Source organism: Xyrauchen texanus, chromosome 33, assembly GCF_025860055.1.
Source record: "Xyrauchen texanus isolate HMW12.3.18 chromosome 33, RBS_HiC_50CHRs, whole genome shotgun sequence".
Taxonomy (NCBI): domain Eukaryota; kingdom Metazoa; phylum Chordata; class Actinopteri; order Cypriniformes; family Catostomidae; genus Xyrauchen; species Xyrauchen texanus.
In genome coordinates, this window is record NC_068308.1 from 27276923 (window position 1) to 27303866 (window position 26944).

The following is a 26944-nucleotide window of genomic DNA, read 5'->3' on the forward strand; positions in this document are numbered from 1 at the left end:
AGGCAGAGAAAAATACCTGTATACATCAGATGGAGCGTCAGAGAGAGGGAGATAAGAAATGTAACAGCTGCTTATAAAGATGAAGTTGTCTGTTTAAAACATTTTTCTTCACCCATCAGTGGTTCTGGTAGCATTTTACACAAAGCATTTTTGCTATTTCAGCCTTTGTCAAAGGTGCCCATTTATAAAATATATCTGGGCATACACTTTTTTTTTTGCTTATAGCAAATATAATCCCCACGATGTGATTAAGCAAAACTTGACTGCTCCAATGTCACTTGCACTATAAAGTCAGCTTAGTTGTTTATAAACAGGATAGATTAAATCGCATCGCTAACTTGCAGAGATGTGTCATATGTATTCATTATGTGAATGTCAAATTAACAGATAATAAGTTGAGCAAATACGCGACACCATGCTGCTCACTACTCGCTCTCACTAAACTCGACACGTGTCCAATTAGCTGCGAAATACTGTGAGGGAGACTCAAGAGTATTGAATCCTTGCACTGAAACTAAAATCGTTTACAAACTCTCAACTACTGTACAATGTTAACGTGAATAAATGTGTGAATTTCCCATGTTATGAATGTGGAACTTGTGTGAATTCTTAAAATTGTGCAAAATATCATGACGAATTTCATGCCATGAAGCACTGAGTGTGGTTTGTTTTCTTTGCAGCTGCTGGTTACTATACAGCTGGTGTTCTGCTTACTGCCTCCTGCTGAAAACAGGAGGTAATTTAAGCTTGAATTGCTCCGATGGTAGGAATACAGTATTTCTTATTACAGTCCAGGGACATGATTAACTGCGCTTAATTTCTCATCAACTTGTTATTTTTTATATAATTATTAACACTGAATTACCATGTTAAATCAACAGCCCTATTATTTATGCCAACCTTTATGCTAGCATAGAGATAGTTTCAAAGCTAACAGACATGGACACAAAACTCCCATTTTCATTGTTTTCAAAGACTGTGACACTCACAATCTAGGACATGACAGTTTTAGAAGACATTCTCACCTGAACACAGCTACTAAGGGAGCATAAATAGAGTCTCCGTCATAGACATACATGTGGTCCCAGCTACATTCAGTTGCAAAATGGTTAAACCGTAACCTCAGGACTGCATTTGGGCTGCAAAACAAAGGTGATGACATAATGCTTGAGAACTTATTGCCGACTACATAATCCGCTATGAATACACATTACAAAAGATTCATTCCTGCCAAGATGGAGGAGTTCAAGGCAGAATGTGCTCCTTCGAGCCTTTTCTGGTAAAACAACACAGAAAACAACACCCTGCAAGGGCTGCTGAAGTGTATTTAAATAAGGGTTATGCAGGAGGAAAGTGTGGGTGAGCAAAACAATGTCAAAATCTGGTGATAAAAAGAGAGAGAGGATGCTAGAGAGACACTTACTAGCCTTCAATCAGCCAGGTGCACTTAGTTTTGTATTTGTAGTTGATGGGGCCATCTGTTAGGTACCCAGACGGTTCAGTCAACCTGAAAAACAAGATCATAGTCTGTTTCAGAGGACCACATAAAAGGCAAACCCGAGGGACATACTGAATAATATTATGTATAAAAAAAAAAAAAAAGAAGTCAGAGGCATAGCAGAAAAGTACTGCTGCTGTACAAGTATTTACAAAGGCAGAGATGGTTTCTGTGGTTACTTATGGCCATATGGACACAGGCTTGTGTGGGAGCAGTTCCTCAGTGATTCATTGCGGCAAATGTGCTCTTGACATAGGCCCGGCCAATCAGTTGCCTCTCCCCTCCTACTGCAACAGAGCCATCGGGCCCATGGAGTGACAGCTCTTGGTTCCATATTGCATCACCATGTAACACAAGGTCTGTCTGTGTCAAGGGCCACATTAACCACACCAATCTTGCAGCATTGTTTACCCAGACAGGACCCATTGTTTGTAGATGGCGACTTAAAGAGACAAATCATTATAAACAATGACCTCAATTTTCCAGAGACACAGCTTTAATTGAACAAATTATTGCTGCTCACATAGCCAAAAACTCCACAGGGAAAATTCTAAAAGGAAATCAATCTAAGTGACATTGCTAAGACCTTCTATTCTGGCCTTCTTGAAGAGAACAAAAAGAAGAAGAAGTGAGCTAGTGTTGCACAAGCGGCTTAGAGTGGATCAGATACAATCAGCCATCAATACCAGCTTCAGATTAATTCTTAAAAGATTGACGACTTATGAGACCAGACAGGTGTGGGATCATTGTAAATAAAACAAAATACAAACTGACAATGTAAACATGCACATAAATGTTTATATTCTGGTTAAGATGTCATTCTGAATATGTTTACATGCCTCACCACTATTGTATACATGGTAATTCAGAATAAACATTTTCAGAAAATAAATTTATGATTTTTAACTGCTATCCTCTTCTGGAAATATATTTTATTTAGCTGTATGTTTAGACATTCTGCACAGTAATTTAATCAACACATTAATTGAAACTGGTTATTGATACAGATTTCCATATTTAATTCTATTCCGATTCCAATTTGATATAGATTCATATGGTTATATTTCAGTTATAATGTCCCTTTTTCTAACATATGAAAGAACCTCTCTCCCAGCCAATGCAGTATACAGGGGACCTTCTAACTAGGTACTTTAAGAAAATATGAATAAAAAAAAAAATTCATAACTGGTCACATTTAAGCTTTTCAAAAACAAAAAATCTATGTATTCAATCAATAAATATATGATATTTCAAATATTATATTTTGCTACATGTTTGTTGTTTAATTGCATAATTTATACTATTTACAAGTACTTCCATTAATTTGCAAAATACATCCTAAAAAATGGCACTGTCTTCTTAAGAAAAAAGGCATATCTGTAAATGAGCGCATGTTAACGAGAGAGACTTGAATGGCTATATCTCATCCATGCTATTCTTTATTAGAATTAATGTACACTAATCTACAAATGCAAAAAATTTTGATCAAGAACTGACTGAAAAATGTAACTTTTAGTACCCTTTCTGTTCTTTTTAATGACAAATGCATTGCGTGGATCTCATCTTCGGATATACCCACCACCACTCTGGAGGGTGATCGCTACTGAGGGGGACCCACCCACATGAGTGCATGTGAATTAATGTAAACCTAAAATTATATTTGAAATTCATCTGTGAATACAGCACAGTGGGAACAGTCTGCAGATAGCGACAATCAACAAACATCTTTGCGGTTCCTTTACTCTTGTAATCATTTCCATCGGCCTTTGATTCATTCCTCACATTCAGATGAGATTTTCTTAATAGCTCTTTGAGTACTTCACAAAATTATCATAGGATCTGTACCTTCAGCAAAGCCGATGCAAAAAGCCTATTAACAAGTTGCTAAGCTATTTCTCCACTCTGTGTTTTGAATGTCTATAAGCATACACTTAAGATTTTAAAGCAGTAAAAAAATGGTAATCACAGTGTACAACTTCCTGTGCTGGAAAGGACATCCCTCATCCAGAAGGCCTTTGAGATGTTTTTGGAATGCGGCACACACTCAGTGGCCCAGCAGAGAGGCAAGAGAAGGCAACTGTAGGTGAGTCAATGGTTTAATTATTCACCAGGTTTTCATGAATCTTTTATGGACCAGTACCACCGCAGATATATCCACCAACAGGCAGGATTAATACATATACCAGCTGCTCTGGAGCCACCACTGGCAAGGTTCAATCAGCCAGGCTTGAAGGATGGCCTCAGGCAACCAGACAGGGAGGGAATTACATAAAGATTCTGCAATTCTGCACAATAGCAAATGCAACAATAAAAAAATACTCCTGTGCTAAAAGGGATAGTTCAAAAACGTAAATGCTTTCATCATTTAGCTGTGTAAGTGCTCATGCTGTTCAAAACCCAATGATTTTATTTCATGGAACACAACAGATGTTAGGCAGAACATTAGAGACTGACTACCTCAGACACAATTCACTTTCAGTCCATCTTTTTTTAATACAATGAAAATGAATGGTGACTGAGGCTATCCAAACATCTCCTATTGTGTTTCACAGAAGCAAGTAATACAGATTTGAAAGAACATGAGGGTGAGTTGGGAGAGATCATTTTTTTGTGAACTTACCCGTTAAAGGATAGTTCACCCAAAAATGAAAATTCTCTCATCATTTACTCACCCTCATGCCATCACAGATGTGCATGAATTTATTTTATTCTTCAGAACACAGAAGAATATCTCAGCTCTTTGGTCCTTTCAATGCAAGTGAATGACCAGAAATCTGAAGGTCCAAAAGCAGATAAAGCAATCCATAAGACTCAATTTCAAATTCTTCAAAAGCAATATGATAGGTGTGGGTAAGCAACCAATCAATATTTAGGATGTGAAAGTGAAACTAAACAGGCACTTTCAAATCTGACTTTCAGATGTGAATGTGAAGATTTATAGGAAAAAAATAAAATAAAAAAAGACTTAAATATTGATCTGTTTCACACCCACACCTATCATATCAAATTAAAAGAAATGTATTTATCCACTGGAGTCTTAAGGATTAATTTCATGCTGCTTTTAGGAGTTCAGGTTTTAAATAAATTAAGAGACCTGAATTGTTCAGCAATGCTTACCTTGTATCCTTGCCTACAAATCGCACTGTCACTAAAAACAGCTTTCACAAGCATTGAAAGGAACTAAAGAGCTGAAATATTCTTCTAAAAATGTGTGTTCAGCAGAAGAAAGTCATATACATCTGGGATGGCACGAGGGTGAGTAAATGAGTAAATGTAAAGAGAATTTAAATTTTTGGATGAACTATAAGTTAAGTCCAGATGGGTTCTGTGTAAAAGGACTGCAAGGTCCACTACACTAACATGAAGCAATGCCAAAATGTTGACGCTTCGGTGAGTCAACTCTTCATCAGCTAACTCAATCTCCACTTCCTGCCACGTAAATAGGAGTCCGTTGATTTCTCTTTCTGACCATGCCTGTCCTCACAGCCTGCAACTTCCTGTGGTCTGCATGCTGCCTCCACCACTTGTTCAATAGTCCTTGCTGTTGTGTAACAGGAAAACTGCATTGCTGAACAATTCAGGTCTCTTCATTTATTTAAAAAGCAATGGCATCATCTGGTTTTGCTTCGGGACCCAGATTTTACATTGGACATCAAGTGGCGACCCACCATAGTAAAAAACATAACCCGTTTATAATGCATCCTGGGTCGGATTTCCTTTAATCATGCATAGTTTTGTTCATAGTTTTCCAGTATAAGGTAATGTATCATTATACAAGTTAATATTACAAGTGACATTATTTTTGTTGTTGATACAGGAAGGTCTCACTCTTCTTTTTTAAAACCCTATTTATTTATATAAGCCTATTGAATTATCCTCTTTATTTTCTTAATTTCAAACATCATTCAAACAGAACATATTACACAAGATGAAAAATTAATTTGTTCCCAAGGTCCAGACTTTAAAGCCATTTATGTACTTGCTCTTATATTTACAGTGCAATGACATATAAGCTCATCATTACCATGGTTAGGTCAATTTAGCTAGTCTTAAATACTGTGTAAATGACACAGTATTTATGAAAAGATACTCACTAGAATGCAAGTAGGTCACATCAGTTTTGAGGTCTGTGTGCCGCAATTTTGAGGGGAAGCCATGTTGTTGCATGCATGTGCCAATGTAGAGCAGAGTATTTTATTATTGCGACTTGCGAGCTGGTTCATTACACTCCTGTGAAAGCTTTGATCGCACTGTGAAAATATCGCAGAATAAAGTCTTCAGTTGTATGCGAGATTATCATTACATTTGCATCGGCAGCCCTACATTTTTACTTGGGTGGCCGCCAAAAACATTTCAAAAGGGAGAACCATGGCATTGTTCTTTCCCTGCTACCTGCGACCCACTTTTGGGTCACAACCCATTAGTTGAGAAACACTGATCTAATCTATATATATTCTCCACTGTACACCCTTGGAACCATTGATCAGGAGTCTGTACGTGAACAAACAGCATACATGTTTTATTACCCAAAATTACAAATGTGAAGATTAGTCCTGAGTATTGGTATAGTTAAATGAAAAAAGAAAGAAAAGAATATTCATTCATTTAATTTACTCACCCTCATGATGTTCTAAACCTGTATGACTTTCTTTTGTGGAAAAAAAAGGCAGAACGTTAGCTCCAGTCTCCATACGCTATCATTTCATCCCTTTTCCAAACAATGAAAGTGGGGATGTCCCGAATAATTTTTTAGATAGAGTACCGCTAATTTAATTTTGGTACTTGCGGAGTACAATACCATTTTCTTTTTTTTTCCTGAACTCCATATCAATAGTTTATTTCAATTGTGCCATCAAAACGGTTAAATAAATGAATTCAACACAAATCATTTTCAACATAATATTGTATTATTTTGAGCAAATTATGTGCTTTTATACAGAACCCCACAAGGCAATCCAAAATACAGCACTGGAGGTATATTTTGTTAAATAAATTGCTGCATATCAGACATTCACAGATGTAAGATATTGCTTAAATATCTTAAATGACACTTGATTTATTATTAGAAGTGAAGTAGTGGTACTAGTATTATTAGTAGTAGTAGTAGTATTAACACAGTGAATATTACATAACTTTACAGTAGTGATATATTTCTGTCATACTTTATTTCATTTAAATTGAGCTTGAATTTGATGGAGCTTTTATTTTCTGTGTAATAATGTTAGCTTTTCAGTCCAGAAAGCCAGTCGCTACGTGCCTCAAAGTGTTTATCAAACTGCAAAAGGCTTCCATTTCATTAAATATGTCAAGGTATGTGCAGCCGGCGTCGCCATAACACCGTTTCCACACATTCACAAGTACTCACATTTGAAGTACACCGCACATGCAAACTATATACTTATCTAATTAAATTGCAGCTTTTGTGATTAAATAACCTCACTAGGACATAATGTAATTTTAATTTGTGCGCCGAATGTTTACGTAACATTTGCACATCAGCACGATATCAGACCTGATTCCAATACCAGTATTGGTATCGTTACAACCATAGAAGATTTAACCTCACACTGCAACAGGAAGATCTATTCACAAGAAGTTGAGAAGCACCCTCAGATAACAGCTGCATGATTTGAACCGCTACATTTTTACTGACAAAGGGAAATTTTAGAGGAACCACAATTTTCATAGATTAATTTTTTTCTTAATTTGTTCATAAAATTCAAAAGGACTGTGTTATTGTCCAGGATGTTTGATTGGAGTGAGAATGTCTGAAAGAGCTCTCAGCATTACAAAGGACAAGAAACTGGCTATGCCAATAAATATTTTCTGTAAATATTATACGCTGCGTCCAGTAGACTCACTTCTGTCTAACCTGCATTTTGACACTATAGCACATTAACTGGATAAACTGGACTTAAAACTTAACTAAAAGTAAAACTTAAAGACATGCTGACATCCACCACTGACAGAAAAGGATCTCTCTATAACACATTAGCACTAACATCACTGATATATATATATATATATATATATATATATATATATGTGGTGTCAGTGATATCAGTGTTCATTTCAAGAGTGCATTTGGCACATTACAAACCACAAAATGCCATTCTAAATTATGATGGTTACTGATGACAAAGCACCAGGGGCCGGTTGCACCAGATGTGCATAAGTTCAAACTTAGCCTAGTTGTTGCGTAAATGGGCACTAAGTCACAATTTAAGCACTATTAAATATTTGAGCGTTGCACCATTAAACTTACATAGGACGAACCCCTATGTACAAACGAAATATTTACGGCAGCCTTAGCCTGAGAATAACGAATGGATGGAATGAGATGTCAGCCAGATTAGTTTACATCGATGAGATTATCATTGATAATGAACCGCAAATTCTTCAACGAATTTACCAGACAAACATCATCATCATTTGGATATTTATGATGAGGTTCTTAGCCAAAAGTTGAGCGGGGGGGTTTAATGAAACACTCTCATTAGAGATGCCTCCTAGCAACCCAACTGATAAACAATGCTGCAGCGCTAGAATGTGCGCTAAAGGTGTACGATTATCAAAAGAGATAACAATGTTTTATACACCGGTTTCTGCTGGCTGTTGTTAAATAAGCTTTAATATCATGCAATGTGGAAACAAACGCATTTATCAATATTACTTAATAAAGTGAATGTTTATCACTTACATTGTATATCTCCCTGAGTGTCAACTTGTTTGTGTGACATCATGGCCCTACATCTCGGAGTTGAGTGAAGTTAGATTTGAATTTGACAATACTTGCTCATTCATTTGCACTGTTGAGGGATTCACGGGGTGGAGCTCAGACTCACGCACTGCTTTGGGCATGCAATTTGTGAAACAGTTTTACACACTTCGCTTGTAAGCATCAAGGAATCAATTCTGACTGGATAAACTTTTAGTTTTTCTCCATTTGTTTGTAGATTAATTAAGAGCGGAAAGCGATTAAAAATACATAGGCAAAAAGGTGATTGAGAATGAAAAATATATATTTATTTGTCATGCTAGGCCAGCAGAGAGGGTTTTGCTGACCCTGAGAAATTGCCACTGATTGGATGGTTATAGACTTGACATTATGTAGTTAAAGATATAGTATACATTAAGAAATTAGTTGTAATTAGTGGTATTTTATACAAATGAATGATTATCATAATCTTAATTCAAAATTATTATTTTATTATTTGGTAACAGACTGCTAAGGGCAGTAAATACAATAACAATTTAATTTCTTATTTCCAAATGTTTCTTCTTGAAAAATTACTATAAGGATAGCTAATGGAACCGTTGAGGAACTGGAATCATTAAATCCCTTTCAAGTCCTATCCTTAATGAATACTGGGAGAAAATAGATACAAGTTTCAATAAATGCAGCCTAAATATTTTGTAGCATGAGTGACCAAACAATCAGCAAATCATCGGCAAATGTAACCTGCACTTGCAATAAAATCTGTAAGTAATCTACTTGTGCTGAATTATTTCATTTTAAATGAAGTACAATATACAGAAAAACAACGAGGAAGTTACATCATGTCATGGCACAACTGGCAACAGACAGCAAACCCATTTTTGAGTAAGACTGAGGCTTATGCTAGGTCATGAAATGATTGCTCTAGAATTTTACACATTGCTCACTTACAACAGACAAAGTTGACTCCATTTGAAAATTAACTTCCATTGGTAACTTATCTAGTGCAAAAACAATATTTCACATAACCAGATTTCATTGTATCTCTTTTTTAGTGCTTTATTTTTCTTGCAAGTCAAGCTGAAGTGTGTAATTCATGCACCACTAAACAGAAATACAAAAATAATCACTGTTTCAAATAGATTCCATATATCTCCCTTCCATCGGTTGTACAATAGACCCAAAGCGTAGTATATATATATATATATATATATGAATGTTTAGTGTTTGTGTGAGTGATCCTGAGCACTGTCTCTATACGTTTAATGGTCATTGCTCCTGGAAAAGGCACTATTGATGAACTTTGTCATCATGTGCCCTTCAGTAGTTATTACGGTGAATATCAAATACCTTATAAAGTAAACAACAGATTTTTACAGTTTCAGAAGGCATGGTTATGACTTTTTTTACTGTAAATTTAACAGAATTTTTAACAGTGTCAGCGTGTACATTATAACCATTTTAAACTGGAAAATGTAGTGTAAAGTGGTTTACATTTTAACTGTATTTTTTACATAATTATTCTGGCAACCACAGCTGCCAGATTTGTTTTTTTACAGTGTGGGATTGCCAGGAGTAGTCTTTTTTGGTATATCAAAGTGTAAATTAAATCTAGATTTTCAACCAAATGAAAATGTTCTGAGAGGAAGCTATAGTAAAGAACAAATGGCCCACATATCAGTTTTTTCCCAGATGGTGCACACTTGTGAAGATTCCAGAAATCCAAAAATTCCAGACATACATGAAAATTAGTAACATGTAAACACACCAAAGAACCAACCAAATCTTTGAGCTTTTAAGGGCACTACCTTAAACATTGGGGTTGGGAGGTCATGGGTGTTGAGGTCACATATATAACTGTCCTCTTTGGTCCTTTAAAATAGTAAAGGTACTGAATTCAACAATTTTCTGAATAAAGGCTTTAAATGTGATTAAGGCCCAAAAATGTATTATTTGTTGGTTTTAAAATATCCTTTTTGTTCTTTTAAGTTCACACAGTACAGCACAACAGTGTCTGCATTGTAAGCAACTTGTCAGTTTTAGTCATCCTTTTTTTTTTTTTTTTGTGTCAAAGAAAAGACAAATAAAATATGTATTTCTTTTCATCATTGATGAATCTGAAAAAATGACATGACTGTGTCAGCTGGTTAGCAAAAAGAAAAATACACAGAATGATTTACTGCCCAAAAGTTGTCACTCATTGTGTTTTCCCAGAATAATCTTAACACAATCTTTTCCTTAAGAACCCAAATGCTGCTCTTTTCCATACAAAAACATATTGACCACTGCTGTCAAAGTCCAAAGAAAAAAAAACATTATTAATATACCATAAAAGTAGTCCATATAACATATAGCTGTTGTGTGGCCCCAGAAAGCTTGGAATATAGTGCACTTGTCATGTGGACTACTGTGATGATGTCTTTATACTGAACCTTTAATAGCACTTTATAGTATTTGTCCTTTTTGAAGCTTGACAGCTCCTGCTCACTATAAACTGTTATTCTGTGGAATAGAGCTGCTTAAAATATCTATTTTTCTGTTCCAACAGCATATGGGTTTTGAACAACATAAAGGTGAGTAAATGAGAGAGTAAAAGTACATTTTCCATTCTTAAGTGAACTACTCCTTTAACTGGTGGGGCATCCTCAAAATAAAATGGTCTCTTAAAAGAAGACTCTTAGGAGATGCTGTACAAAATTCAGAATTAAAGAAAGTTAATTTAAGAAAGTAATTAAGAAATGATTTAGAAAATCCTACATTGATTTTAAATTATTACCTAATAATATTTGCATTAAAACAAATATGACATACACTCACCTAAAGGATTATAAGGAACACCATACTAATACAGTGTTTGACCCCCTTTCGCCTTCAGAACTGCCTTAAGTTTACGTGGCATTGATTCAACAAGGTGCTGAAAGCATTCTTTAGAAATCTTGGCCCATATTGATAGGATAGCATCTTGCAGTTGATGGAGATTTGTGGGATGCACATCCAGGGCACGAAGCTCCCGTTCCACCACATCCCAAAGATGCTCTATTGGGTTGAGATCTGGTGACTGTGGGGGCCATTTTAGTACAGTGAACTCATTGTCATGTTCAAGAAACCAATTTGAAATGATTCGAGCTTTGTGACATGGTGCATTATCCTGCTGGAAGTAGCCATCAGAGGATGGGTACATGGTGGCCATAAAGGGATGGACATGGTCAGAAACAATGCTCAGGTAGGCCGTGGCATTTAAATGATGCCCAATTGGCACTAAGGGGCCTAAAGTGTGCCAAGAAAACATCCCCACACCATTACACCACCACCACCAGCCTGCACAGTGGTAACAAGGCATGATGGATTCCATGTTCTCATTCTGTTTACGCCAAATTCTGACTCTACCATCTGAATGTCTCAACAGAAATCGAGACTCATCAGACCAGGCAACATTTTTCCAGTCTTCAACTGTCCAATTTTGGTGAGCTCTTGCAAATTGTAGCCTCTTTTTCCTATTTGTAGTGGAGATGAGTGGTACCCGGTGGGGTCTTCTGCTGTTGTAGCCCATCCGCCTCAGGTTGTGCATGTTGTGGCTTCACAAATGCTTTGCTGCATACCTCGGTTGTAACGAGTGGTTATTTCAGGCAAAGTTGCTCTTCTATCAGCTTGAATTAGTCGGCCCATTCTCCTCTCACCTCTAGCATCAACAAGGCATTTTCACCCACAGGACTGCCGCATACTGGATGTTTTTCCCTTTTCACACCATTCTTTGTAAACCCTAGAAATGGTTGTGCGTGAAAATCCCAGTAACTGAGCAGATTGTGAAATAGTCAGACCGGCCCGTCTGGCACCAACAACCATGCCACGCTTGAAATTGCTTAAATCACCTTTCTTTCCCATTCTGACATTCAGTTTGGAGTTCAGGAGATTGTCTTGACCAGGACCACACCCCTAAATGCATTGAAGCAACTGCCATGTGATTGGTTGATTAGATAATTGCATTAATGAGAAATTGAACAGGTGTTCCTAATAATCCTTTAGGTGAGTGTATATTCTTGCCAAAACGTAAATATATATATAATTTTTCTTAGACAATGTCAAAAGAAGTTTCTAAAAAGCAACTTCGAAACCACTTTCAGATTACCACATTCATTCAATTCCTTTAAAATACACACACACATTCGCTCTTTGTCTTAAGCCGGATTCGCTGAAAACTGCTCTGTTAATGTTTTCACATGAAAAATTAAGAATGATATAAGAATCACGTACTATAAGTGACATGTTTTTAATTTAAAACGGAAACTTTTGCACCACTGGAAATTACTGTCAGTCTGCACAACATTTCAATCATAAAATAGTTGGCAAATATTGCATGTTTAGTTAAATACTGACATACATGACACTAACACTCTTAACCTGAACTGCTTGTTGATGCACAGCACTGGAATAAGTCACGAGGTTCCGCTTAGCGTCTTAAACTTGATGTGATTGGCTATCTCAAATGACACTGATGTGCGGTGTAAGACTACGTTGCATGCCAAATAGTTTTACAACTTTTTTTAACCCATTATGTTATTCCTGCAACAACTTAATGACAGTGGTGCATAACTGAATGCAGCCGAACAGCAAAAAGGATATCAATTATTGGGGGAGACAATCTGGCCATATCTGATTATTTGTTGGGGGGGGGGTGTTTGTCCACCTCAGTGTACAGTATATTATGGTTATGGCCCTACTTAAAGAAATATTCCCGGTTAATACAAATTAAAGGATTAGTTCATCCAAAAATGAAAATTCTATCATTATTTACTCACCCTCATGCCATCCCAGATGTGTATGACTTTCTTCAGCAAAATAAAAACAAAGATTTTTAGAAGAATATCTCAGCTCTGTAGGTCCGTAAAATGCAAGTGAACGGGTGCCAAATTTCTGAAGCTCCAAAATGAACATATAACCACCATAAAAGTAATCCATACAACTCCAGTGAATTAATTAATGTCATCTGGATTTACCTGAACACTAGGTGTGTAAGAAAAATATATTTAACCCGTTGATACGCAATCGCTCGCACTCGGGAGTGACGTCACCCTGTTTACATTTAATTGTCTATAAATGTAATTAATGTTAACAAATTATACATCTTTTCAAAGGTCTAAGTGTTCAACATTGATATCCAATCTCTGTTTCACGATTGCAATGCTACAGAAACAGCAATTTTGTGCCAGGAGTACATCGACATGTTATGAAAACGCATGCGATAGCCAGATGAATCCAGTTCGCCACACTTGGGTCAATCGTCCAAGTCAAGCGTTCATTGAAAACATCCAATAGCACTTTTTGTCCATAAAAGTGATCAATCTGAGAAATATTAATATATTCTCCATTGTTTACATGAGATCTCGCCTGAAAGAATTACCCTATGTCATCGTTCTTCAACAAAATATGCAATCTGTGCAGCATTCATGTTGTAAAACTGTATATTTTCTTATATATTAGAGTCCCGTAAACAAAATAAGCATGACTCCAAAGTCTATTTTTTTAAATGTGGTGTAGTTTTATTCATAATAGCCAGGAAGTACCGTCAGATTTTGTGTCGTCTTGAAAGGTGGAGCCTTCATTTTACTCTGTACTCCGCCCAGCGATTTTCAGATTTTCATTTTTTGTTAGATCATCTTCAACTTTGAAACGTAACTTCTTTAGACTTGTGGCTTTGAGAACATTGTATTTCTGGGTTGTCTTGGTACTTTTATTATTGTTTTTTTAGATTATAAAACATGTTCAGCACAAAATATTTCCATTACTGTAAACTTCAGCTTCTCAAACTTTAAAAAAATAACAACATATATTAATTCTGAAACTTGGGAAATAAAGCCCAAAGTGTCTTCTTTCAAAAGATACTACAACTGTGTCCATACTTCAAAGGGTCCAGTAAATACAACCATTTAAGTTCAAGTATGTCATTTTCATGGTTTGATGCTCAAAAAGGGGGTGCGTATCAACAGGTTAATTTTATTTTATTTTTTTACTAAAACCTTTTGCTTCCATCCAGCTCACTGACGAGGGTGGAGCTCAAACCGCAATGCGTGACACAAGCGTGTAAGCCTCCGCTGCATAGATAGTCATGTAGATATCATTTTAGCAGCTGTTCCTATGGACCGCAATACTGTTTACAAACAAAAGCAGTTTATACAGCGGTCTGAAGCATCTCCTCCATTCACTTGCTTTCAAACAGCTCTCCTTGTTGACCTATCCAAAATGGTGCCACACTTGACGTTTCCAAACCAGCCAAATGAGGCAACCGTGAATATCTATGCTCCTCTGTTGTAAACAATGCTGTGCTTGCGTATTTTTTAGCATTTCACATGTCAGTTCTCACGTGAACTTGCCAGCGTGCTTCTGTCACAAGACATGCTGCTTGACCTCGAAACAAGTAAATTTTTTGTATTAAATTTATTTTATATTGATCTATTCCTTACACACACACGTAGTGTTTCACTTCAGAAGACTAATTAATCCACTGGAGTCTGGATTAATTTTATGATGGCTATATGTGATTTTTGGAGATTCAAAATTCAGTCACTTGCATTTTATGGACCTACAGAGCTGTAATATTCTTAAAACAACCGTTGTGTTCTGCTGAACAAAGACATCTGGGATGGCATGAGGGCGAGTAAATGCTAAGAGATGATTTTATTTTTGAATGAACTATTCCTTTTAGCTCAATCAACAGGATTTGTGGAAAAATGTTGATTAGCACAGAAATTCATTTCATCTTGAACCACCTTTCGTTTATATATATAAAAAAAAAAAGAAAAAACACAAATCTGTGTTACAGCGAGGCACTTACAATGGAAGTGAATGGGGCCAATCCGTAAACGTTAAAAATACTCACGGTTGCAAAAGTATAGCCACAAGACTTAAACAATATGTGTGTTAACATGATTTGTGTGATAAAATCCTTACTAATCTTTTCTGTGTAAAGTTGTATCCAATTATTATGTCATAAATCCTAAAACAACTTTAAAAAAAATATATTATTTGAAAAACTTTATAGCTCATATAATGCACAAGTTTTAATAGAAGTAATGTAACAGCTTTTATAAAATTACAAGCTTCACATTTCTGCCTTTGAAGCCCCATTCACTTCCGCTGTAAGTACCTCACTCTAACCACAATTTTGGTAAAACAAAAGAAGAAAAAAAGAGGGACAAGTCTATATCATTTTTCTTATAATCAGCATTATGCCACAAATGCTGTCAATTGACCTTAACTTGTATTGAACCTGGAATATTCCCTTAATCATTACAATAACAAGGCACATTTTAGTAAAATAGCAATAAAACATCACATGCAGCCTTTAAAAATGGAAAAACGAGCACATGCTTCAATGATTCTGACCCCTAAAGCTGAGAACAAGTTCAAATGTCTTATTTAATACTCACTTAAATCTTCCCTGGCAGTGTTGACACTGGTCCCCAACCCATCCACGATCACAGACACAGGATCCGTTCACACACCTGCCGGACAGACAGCTCTTCTCGCACGGTTTAGATGGAGAGCCGTCTGATAACAGCACCAGGGAGAAAATAACACACAGCCATAAACATCTGTGCATGCCCAGAAACAGCTCAGGTCTGAGTATCCTCTTCCCTCCATCCATGTCTTTGGAGATGCTGTTGCTGCTGGTAGATTGGGTATCAATATCTTGGGGCCTTTCTTCCCTGCCTTCTGATGGCCAGCTTGTTTTAATTATAACCAGCAGGGGAGATCCATTCACTTCCAGATCATGAATATTGCTTAAATATCAGCGATCGCCCCTTCAATCCTAAAATCTAGGCGATCGTTTAATGGAAAAACCCCAGATCCGAGTGTGATGTGAGAAAATCAGCATAAACACAGTCATATTAAATCAGCTCTCTCGCCTCATTGTGTTTCGGAACAAGGGTAGGAATTTCCAACGTTACCTCCTGCAGTTACAGGTCTGGAAAATAAGTCACCATAACATTGAAAAAAGGCTTTCCTCCCAAAACCAATACCATAACTCAAGCGAGATATTTCCAGCGTTAAAGCATAATATTATTGAACGGGTTTACTCTGATCCCACAGACCCTCCGCAGCCATTTTAAAGCGTAAACATTCAGCTGGCTTCCCAAATACACTGCTGGTGGGATTTAGAGCTTTTAAAACTTCAGCTTTTAGTGATTAAACGTTAATATGCCACGGAGGAAAACGCTAAATAGAGCCGGTTTCAGCTGAAAAAGCATCCTTTCTAACCGTAGCAGTCAGTAACATGGATGTTGTTTCTGCTGATATCCGTTGCGATGAGGGATTTTGGAAAACCTGAGGAACTATCCGTTTTACGCATATTTTTGTCGCTTTTTTTAAGCCTCGGCGTGGTAATCTCCTTCTCAAACGTCACGACCTTTGGGACAGGTATGTTTCCATTTTGTCCAAGCGTGTTAAAAATCCTTCAATGTATGGATTCTGGCCCCCTCGACCACCGTTTACGCTCCAACAGTGAATGAGCTGCTCGCGCTGACTGCTGCTCAGGTTGGCTAAATGTCCGCGCATGCTCAATGGGAAGAGGACATATTTAAAGAGACAGTGGCCAGACGTGTGAACACTTGGACTGTTCATTTCAGTACTTGAAATGCTTCATCAAACATTTTATACCATTACTTTGGGGGGTTTCTACCCAAAAGTAGGATTTCTTCTTTTTGTTTGTTTAGTTGTTTAGTTGATGTTGCATATTTCCTACTTACCATAGAGACAATGGAATTGCTTACAGCATCTGTTTAGTTGATTGTGGTGTTTATTGTGTTTACATATACACTCACTTAGCACTTTATTAGGAACACTTATACACCTATTTATTAATGTGATTATCTAATTAGACAATCATCTGGCAGCAGTGCAATGCATAAAATCATGCAGATACGGGTCAGGGGATTCAGTAAATGTACACATCAACCATCAGAATGGGGAACAATTTTGATCTCAGTGATTTCAACCGTGGCATGAATGTTGGTGCCAGACAAGCTGGTTTGAGTATTTCTCTAACTGCTGATTTTCAGGGATTTTCACACACAACAGTCTCTAGAATTTACTCAGAGTGCCAAAAACAAAATACATCCAGTGAGGGGCAGTTGGAAATGCCTTGTTGATGGGAGAGGTCAACAGAGAATAGCCAGACTGGTTCCAACTGACAAAGTCTATGCTAACTCAGATAACCACTCTGTACAATTGTGGTGAGAAGAACAGCATCTCAGAATGCTATTCTAAGATCTGGGTTAGCCCTGTTTTGGTGGCACGAGGGTGACTTACACAAAATCAGGCAGGTGGTTTTAATGTTGTGGCTGATATGGCGTATAAACACTGGTAGCCAAAAGTTTGTGATAATGTACAGATTTTTGGAAGGAAATTGGTACATTAATTCACCAAACTGGCATTCAACTGATCATAAAGTATAGTCAGGACATTACTGATGTAAAAAAAAAAAAAACAGCACCATCACTATTTGAAAAAAGTAATTTTTGATCAAAGCTAGCTAATATATATATATATATATATATATATATATATATATATATATATATACACTCACCTAAAGGATTATTAGGAACACCTGTTCAATTTCTCATTAATGCAATTATCTAATCAACCAATCACATGGCAGTTGCTTCAATGCATTTAGGGGTGTGGTCCTGGTCAAGACAATCTCCTGAACTCCAAACTGAATGTCAGAATGGGAAAGAAAGGTGATTTAAGCAATTTTAAGCGTGGCATGGTTGTTGGTGCCAGACGGGCCGGTCTGAGCATTTCACAATCTGCTCAGTTACTGGGATTTTCACGCACAACCATTTCTAGGGTTTACAAAGAATGGTGTGAAAAGGGAAAAACATCCAGTATGCGGCAGTCCTGTGGGCGAAAATGCCTTGTTGATGCTAGAGGTCAGAGGAGAATGGGCCGACTGATTCAAGCTGATAGAAGAGCAACTTTGCCTGAAATAACCGCTCGTTACAACCGAGGTATGCAGCAAAGCATTTGTGAAGCCACAACACGCACAACCTTGAGGCGGATGGGCTACAACAGCAGAAGACCCCACCGGGTATCACTCATCTCCACTACAAATAGGAAAATGAGGCTACAATTTGCAAGAGCTCACCAAAATTGGACAGTTGAAGACTGGAAAAATGTTGCCTGGTCTGATGAGTCTCGATTTCTGTTGAGACATTCAGATGGTAGAGTCAGAATTTGGCGTAAACAGAATGAGAACATGGATCCATCATGCCTTGTTACCACTGTGCAGGCTGGTGGTGGTGGTGTAATGGTGTGGGGGATGTTTTCTTGGCACACTTTAGGCCCCTTAGTGCCAATTGGGCATCGTTTAAATGCCACGGCCTACCTGAGCATTGTTTCTGACCATGTCCATCCCTTTATGGCCACCATGTACCCATCCTCTGATGGCTACTTCCAGCAGGATAATGCACCATGTCACAAAGCTCAAATCATTTCAAATTGGTTTCTTGAACATGACAATGAGTTCACTGTACTAAAATGGCCCCCACAGTCACCAGATCTCAACCCAATAGAGCATCTTTGGGATGTGGTGGAACGGGAGCTTCGTGCCCTGGATGTGCATCCCACAAATCTCAATCAACTGCAAGATGCTATCCTATCAATATGGGCCAACATTTCTAAAGAATGCTTTCAGCACCTTGTTGAATCAATTCCACATAGAATTAAGGCAGTTCTGAAGGCGAAAGGGGGTCAAACACAGTATTAGTATGGTGTTCCTAATAATCCTTTAGGTGAGTGTATATAGGCCTATATATATATATATATATATATATATATATATATATATATATATAGTCACAGAAATCATTAACCCTCTGTATCTGAGGGATTCTGTAATGTCAATGTCAATTATGAAATATTAGAGATTTAGTTATTTAGAGTTAGTATTGACATTTTGTTATTTGTTTGCCAAGCAAAATGTGGAGTGGGTCTGTGGACCAAACAAAGTGCAACATATACTAATATAACAGTATATCTGGCAGTTCCTAAAACACTCAGTATAATTGGGAATTTGACATTACACACAAGACTATCACTAGTCTGGGCTTTGTTATGATTCTCACACCTAAGACATCTCTTTTTATTCCATTCTCATCACATGACCCTAATTCAGGCACTGAACAATAAAATAACAACAGAATGAAACACTGTTTAAAAGCACTGATTTTAAAATACCTATATACAATACATACAATGATATCCTTGCTTTAGAGATAAAATTAAATTTAGAGTTACAGTAACAAAAACAGAGTAAACCCTTGGCAGTACTACTAATCATTATTCATGTTATTGGGAAGTAAACATTCACTTATTTTGGAAACCTGACATAGTAGACCTGTGGTGTGACATACTCCATCTAAAGCTATTTTTAGCATATTTTGCTGTACGATCAAATGTTAGATAAAAAAGGTTAAATATAGCAAGCAAAACGGTTGCAGCTGGGATCTCGCAAAAGGCACATTTATTTAATTATTTGCTTTATTTACGTTACTTTCCAACATAATATTGTGTTTTTTCAAGTTGACATCCTGTGGTGAAAATATATTCTTTCTAGAACAACTTAACAGCATTTTGCTATTTATTTTATAATTATTATGCATGCAGCATATATGACCACATAAAAAGTCAACATGGAATATTTGCACTTTCAAAAATGTATTTGTTACAGTGCAGGGCAATTGAAAAATAACCTATAGTGAAAGTAAAAAGGTTATTCAAAATGGATCATAAACGTAAAGGAAATAGTGTCAGCACCTAAAATACTGTATATACTTATATTTATACAGTTCTCATATATTTTAACCTAAAATCTTAATGTTAATTTGAAAAAGTTATGCGACAACTACCTTAATGCTAATTTAGTCCATATGTGCTCCAAATTTGTAATGTGTCATTGAGACTTTTGAGGCTTACATTTACACAATATTCCATTCTTCAAAAACATCCCTGTCTCACTTAAAACTGCCCTACATTCTTTCATGGCCCATTGGGGAACATGACACTTTCTCTTCAGACTTTAAACAGAGGAATGAAAGAATCAGAGCCTCAGGCTATGACAAGTCAGATTCACTGAGCAGCACATTAACTGCACTTGCATGTCCCTGCCTGTCAGAAAGCACATGTGGCATAACTACCCAGTGATGCAACATTAGTGGCCTGCAGGATTAGCATATATTGTCATGTGGGAAAGCATAGGTGATTTACCATTCAATGCTCTCCATTTCAGGCATGCAATTATAAATCCTTCACATTGGTGAAGCACCATAGTGCCCCCAGATGGTAAAAAACATTAAACAGCAGCATCTGATGTGAAATGCATTACAGCTACACTTGCATAATGTAGTTAAAACTCAAATGTGAGCCGAAGGTAAATGTTATTTGAATAATGGTTTATATTTCACATTGTGATTTCCAATCATTTCTGTCTTTGTTCTTAATTTCAATAAAGTACGGGTGGACACAGAGTCTGGGAGCAGAGATGAACGTGATTCTTAATCCCTTACTAAAATGGATTAGCATTTCAGTGTGCCGATTGAGAAAATAAAAACACACTGTGGCAAATCTGAATGATTGCAGTCAGAGGATATGTTCATGTTACTTGAAATAAATCTTATTTTACTGGTGTATTTGAAGGTCTTTTTTTTTGTCAGCTTAAATCAAACAGGAACACAAAATGTTTTTTCTTATTTTAATGAAGAGCACAATTAAAAACGCTGAAGTTTGCAGTTTTGTGTGTATAATTTTGGGAAATGTGTTATAGTTATTGGGCAATACTGTCAATTCTATTTTAAAATCAAGATATTACTATTATACCATTAGTATGCAAAAAGACACATACCTAACTATGAGGACAATATGACATGTAATCATTTTATATATGTGAATGAACAAAAACACATTGGAGTTTATTTAATTTTTTTAATAGGAGCCATTTGGAAGGGAGTGTGCATAAATATGAGTGGAAAGAAAAGTATTTTTAAATAAATAATTATTAAATGGGGGTAATTAATGATCTAGTCAATTTATTTATGCTGCAGAAGAATAATGCACAAATTACAGTACATGTTTTTTTTTTAATTAATAAACCAAAATAACATTAGGTGCATTGGCCCCTGCTGTAATGATAAAAAAACAAAACAGCCCACTATAGCTGCAACATATTAGGGCTTACATAATTACTGACATCATGTCAGTGCCAACAGGTGTTTTGTCACCAAAATAAGTGCATTTTAGCCTTACCACAATCTATTTAGTTGTATGAAAAATAAAGATAATTTATTTCCCATGGTGCCATAAGAACCGCAGCCAAGTGGCTTTCATAATGAAACAATAATAATAATAATAATAATAAAAAAGCACTTTGAAACTTCAGTGGCTTTGATTCCGATAACTGAACTTGATTAAATCTACTATGCACTCCACTGAATTCACCAACTTCAATACACTGACGCCACCTGTCTTAACCTCAAAAACAAAGTACCATATATGGCTATGCAGAGGGATGCACGAAGGTTGCGGCAGAGAAGCCAGATCAAATCAAAGTGGAACAGGCAATTTCCTACAATTCTCTCACTGAGAAAGTAGTTTGTTACATGGAGAGTTAAAGCACTTTTAATCTTTGTTTTGATCTCCATCATCACCCATAGATTTAGATGGGTTGGGTTTATCCTTTGATTTAGCTTTCTTGGCATTATTTTCATGCCCTGTTGACTCAGGGCAGGGCTGCAGAGCCTGTGTGATGTCTGTCAATGTCCAGCGATCCTCCCTCAATGCATGCTCCTCCAAAGTGAACTGACCTTGCTTGGTCCGGGTCAGTTCCTTGACATGAGCACAAGATGACAGAGCTGCAGGCAGTAGAGTGGTGTAACTTAGATTACACAAGTAAATGAAATGTTGCCATCCATGTATGATAGGGTTTTTACATTAAATAAATATATTTTATAGACTCCACCTTTTCCGAGATCATCAACCAAACTTCTGACATAAAACCCGCCTCCACACTCAACATCTGTAAAAGAAAGGAAATTTCAATGTCAGGAAACAGTCAAAAGTTATTCAGTATGGCATAAAATGCTTTATTGACTAATGTGCACTCTTAAAGGGATAGTTCACCCTAAAATAAAAATTCTGTCATAATTTACACTCAAACATATAGTTACAAAACCCTAGTGACTCTTCCTACAATGGAACACAAATTAAGATTTTAGGTAGAATAACAGCCTCATTCACCATTCCCTTTCATTTTATGCACAAAAAGAAAAGATGCAACAGTGTATTTTCACGTCTTTCCAAATGACTAACCAACCTATGGTGAACAGCGGAGGGCTGAAGTCTTGTAACGACAGATTGTACACAGTGACTGGACGTGCGGGTTTGGCCTCAACCTCTTGACCTTGCTTCAGCAGAACAGACATGCGCTTGCCATCCTTCTTCAGAGCTGAATATCTTATAATTCAAAAATAAAACATGTATATGACTTCAAGAAACATAATGCTGTCAGACATGTATGAAGAATGTAGTACGTATCAAACAGAATGGACTGACTCACAGAGGTGGAACCTGCATAATTTCCCCTGTAAACTCCTTTAACTTCCCTTCAAAAGTTTCTTTTGTGATGTGACCTGTGTAAAAAAAATAAAAAATATTCAAACACTATTTATACAATTGTAATCTCCTTCTATAATTTACATGTTACATTGTAAAAACCCATAGTTAAACTTTACAATCCTCATACACTTACTTATGTGAGGTATAATTTTCCCAATCAGATATATTATGATTCTCACCATAACTCTTCTCATCAACAACACTTCCTGTGACGTCAAGCGTATCAGTTGCTTTTCCTAACTCCCCAACAGCGGAGTATTTCTTTATAAAAGAGAGAATTGCATAGGACAGTAATACAAAAAGGGAATGACACATGGATAATAATTAAAGGTGCTCTGTGTATGTGTGTGAGCATATATATATAGATCTATAAATGTTTTTAATGTTTTAAATCATGTGCACCACATGACATTTACACTTTTATCCAAAGCGACTTACAAAAGAGGAAGAATACAACATAAGCGATTTATCTCAAGGAGACAGTAGTACGAAAAGTGCTGCATTACATAAGATGAACACTCTTAAAAGAAAAGCTGCCTTATTTTACATATGGTGCTGGGTGCACATTTATGAGCGCCGTCATGTTGAGATCACATGAGCAGCCGAATATTATGCTATGTTCATGGACATTTTGTTCTACAAAATAAATTAGACACTTTCATACCTGAAACTTGAACTTTGAAGTCGTATTGAATTGTATAATACCAAATGGGCGGCTTCAAAATTCACGCTGAACTCTATTGGTTCCTTTTATATATCATCACGACTGTCGTCAGAGCTTTCATAGAATTTCGAGATGAAGCGAGTTCAACGAAGACATGAATGCTTTTTACAAGTTGGAATCTTGTAATTATGGTAATTCCGATATGACATGAATACACCATTAGTTTCTTCATCTCAATAGTCCCTTGTAATGGGAAGCTTTTACTTGCAAAATAACTTAATCATGGCTTACTGCATATAGCGCATTTTTGCAATGACATCAGTAACTGAGAACATAGTTTTTTAAAGGAATAGTAAACCAAAAATTACAATTCTTTCATCATTTACTAACCATCGTGCCATCTCAAATGTGTATAAAGGCTGCATAAAAGTAATCCATATGACTCCAGCGGTTAAATCCATATCTTCAGAAGTGATATGATAGGTGTGGGTGAGAAACAGATAAATATTTAAAGTTGAAGTATGTCATTATTTCTGCGCTACTAACACCACAAAACAGAATAGCAAAAATGTTTTCAAAACAGCTTTCTAAATGTGCTCCCAGCCTAATGTAGCGCTAGATGTCAGTGCAACATGCACAAATATTACTGACTGCGCCTAATGTAGCCCAGACCATGTTTACCTTTGATCCTGCGAGCATAGTGGTGAGCATCTTGGTTCCTTCACCAATTCCAACCACTGTAAAACAGGTATGCGTTCGGTACACTAAATAATAGCTTGGAAAATGAATACAACTTGATTAACCATAGACTATATTAACTATAAAACGACATCAGTGCTTTTAGTACTATTGCTTTTTCTATGTTGATTTACAGTGGACGACGATTATTATATTTGAATATTTACCAAGTACACCAGCAGCATTGCTGTCCAGTGTGCCGCCATGGCCAATCTTTAAAGGTTGCTTCTTCCTTTTGCGTGGGTTGGGATTTGCAACACCAGCCTCTGTTCAAGAATAAACACTTTACAGAATAAAATATGTTCCGAAAACAGCATTCACTAATCTCTTTATCAGATGGTCATTGCAGAGAATTTGCATGAGCTACTCAGGGCAGGCTACTTAACTGAAAGTTACCCTAACAGAATTACAATATAAAGATTTGCATACCTTTTAAAAGAGCCTTCTTTAGTGAGTTTAACACATCTGCCGAGGTGGGCCCCTGTTTCTTATAAATAGCAAATATACCATTCAGAGACTGCAGTTTGGATAATGAACCGTTCTGTACTGTTGCGACGCCAGCCATGCTTGTTGGTTTCGCGGATTCGCGGCGCAATATAGTGACGTCATTAATATAAGGTAATTGTAGTTCTTTTGACAGTCAGTCAACTACAAACACTGACATTAGCTTGTTTGTCTTTCATCGAACATTTAGTTGAGTGTTGTCTATTAAATATTAATAGGTACATTTTTGTCTTAAAGTTACATTTGGAAAACATCATATCTTCGAAACGCACATCAAAATATTAAACTTCCACAAGGTGGCAATATCTACCCACTAATAGTTTTGGCTAAAGTTGCTTGGAGTAAAAGAAAACAATGAATGGGATCACTCATTTAATGTAATAAATTGTTTATATAATTTTGAATTTCTAAAACAGTGTATATGCTGTTATGTTAAACAGGCCTATATTTAGGCCTGTTTAACATTTACAGGCCTAGAATTATTACGTTATACATAATATTTATACATTAGTGCCAAATATATATATATGTGTGTGTGTGTGTGTGTGTGTGTGTGTGTGTGTGTGTGTGTGTGTGTGTGTGTGTGTGTGTGTGTGTGTGTGCGCGCGCGCGCGCTCGTTGGAATGTTGTTTTTTATTTAATACATTTTTTTATAGGACATTTAAATCTGATGGTCAACTATGAGGTTACATTGACTCGACTGTATGGTAAAATATGAAATGGTCTGAAAGATAATTTAAAAGTTTTAAAGAAAATATCACAATCGAATTCATAATGTCAGAAATGCAAAAACTATTTCCATCGTCGCAAGTCTCAACATAACTGATTTAAGAGATAACTATATTTCACTGCAACTCAATGTGGCCACATACCAGTCCATCATGCGTTTAGCCAGGGCACGCCCATTGTGAAAGCCTTTCGGTCCCGTTATTCTCTCGCTCTTGTAGTAATAGCTGTAATGCGTGCCAATCGCCGGGGCTGCTCCACTGCTCATGGAAAGACAGCTCGTACATTTTCTGTCTTTCTGAATTAGGGAAACTGTATTTTGGATTGAAAGGCATTTTTCCGACCATAATCATTATTTCGGCAAGAAAACCCACAGCGTTTCATCCTGCATCATGTCAACGAGAGGTAACCGAGTTTCTTCTTTTTTTTATAAGTGTCTTATTCACACTCATGACAGATCAATCTATTTCGATCTGCACGTATTTGATGCTATTGTGAATGATGTGGAAATGAACTTGCCTTTGAACTTTGGACTCGATGAGTGGTACTGTCACTACACCTGTCTTGAAATAGTTGCTCTTGCCTACACTAGCCAATATTGGCTAAATTTCATAATACAGTATCATTATACAAGGTAGCCTCAGACTATAGCTAAAGTAATGCTCGAATAATGGCAATTATTCGCTTATCTAGACAAATGACTGATGAGAGGTTGGACAAGGTTACGAAATATGAAACTTTTTTGGCATTAAGATTTGGAAACCTTTAATGTATGTAGTAATACGTTTTCAATTACATGAACTAAGTATATAAATTCTGTAATTTATGTAGCTTATATTATAATTTAAGTAAAAATGTATTAAATACATTTATTACATCAGACTTTTATGTGTTTGCATGTAAACCTGTAGGCTAAATTCATGTAATGTGCATCACTTACTGCTAAGAATTATATCATGTTTTGCAGTGTCTTCAAATAAGTTTATGTTTTTACCTTCTTTTCTGAGGTCAATTAAGTACACAGAGAAGAAACAAGAAGCGTGTTAGAATTTGCATTTTGTGCTCTTGATGTTGGATGGCAAGATATGCCCACTGAATGTTTCTTCTTGTTATTCTAGCTTTGACAGTTCAAGTGGTTTCTGGGCTTCAATTACGGACTTGCCATGACCACTGGAATTGATTTTGGTGCTCAGTCTATTTAAAGAATCAGGCTACTGCTGCCATGAGCCACAGTCCTAGCCTCTACCATGCTATTATTACAACATGTGTTTAAAGACTTGCTAGTTGCAGAAATGATTCATAAAATGCATTGCAACAATATACATTTTTACTTGCAAAAATTGAAAAACCCTTAGTGTTGATGATAAATTAATGAGCTGGTCATATACAGTACAACCACAAATGAGGGTATCAATCCTTGTAATTG

General features: G+C 36.5%; 2 protein-coding genes across 3 annotated transcripts in view; both read right to left on the minus strand.

The window, feature by feature from the left end:
• The window catches only part of LOC127626834 (attractin-like protein 1), a 139414-nt gene extending 122695 nt beyond the window's left edge, over positions 1-16719 (minus strand). For both annotated transcript variants that reach the window (XM_052102911.1, XM_052102910.1), the window contains exons 1-3: positions 15641-16719; positions 1424-1507; positions 1026-1139 (exon numbers count right to left, since the gene is read on the minus strand). In XM_052102911.1, coding sequence (XP_051958871.1) covers positions 1026-1139; positions 1424-1507; positions 15641-15858 — 416 coding nt within the window. In that variant the 5' untranslated portion in view covers positions 15859-16719. The remainder of the gene's footprint in view (positions 1-1025; positions 1140-1423; positions 1508-15640) is intronic.
• Positions 16720-21209: 4490 nt separating this feature from the next.
• LOC127627076 (pseudouridylate synthase TRUB1-like) lies at positions 21210-24862 on the minus strand. Its single transcript, XM_052103299.1, has 8 exons — positions 24718-24862; positions 24456-24554; positions 24232-24287; positions 23066-23147; positions 22828-22900; positions 22585-22724; positions 22231-22287; positions 21210-22123 (listed from the first exon to the last, which is right to left on the minus strand). Exons 1-8 carry the CDS (start codon positions 24851-24853, stop codon positions 21891-21893), a joined length of 876 nt encoding a protein of 291 aa, XP_051959259.1. The 5' UTR covers positions 24854-24862; the 3' UTR covers positions 21210-21890.
• Positions 24863-26944: the final 2082 nt, after the last annotated feature.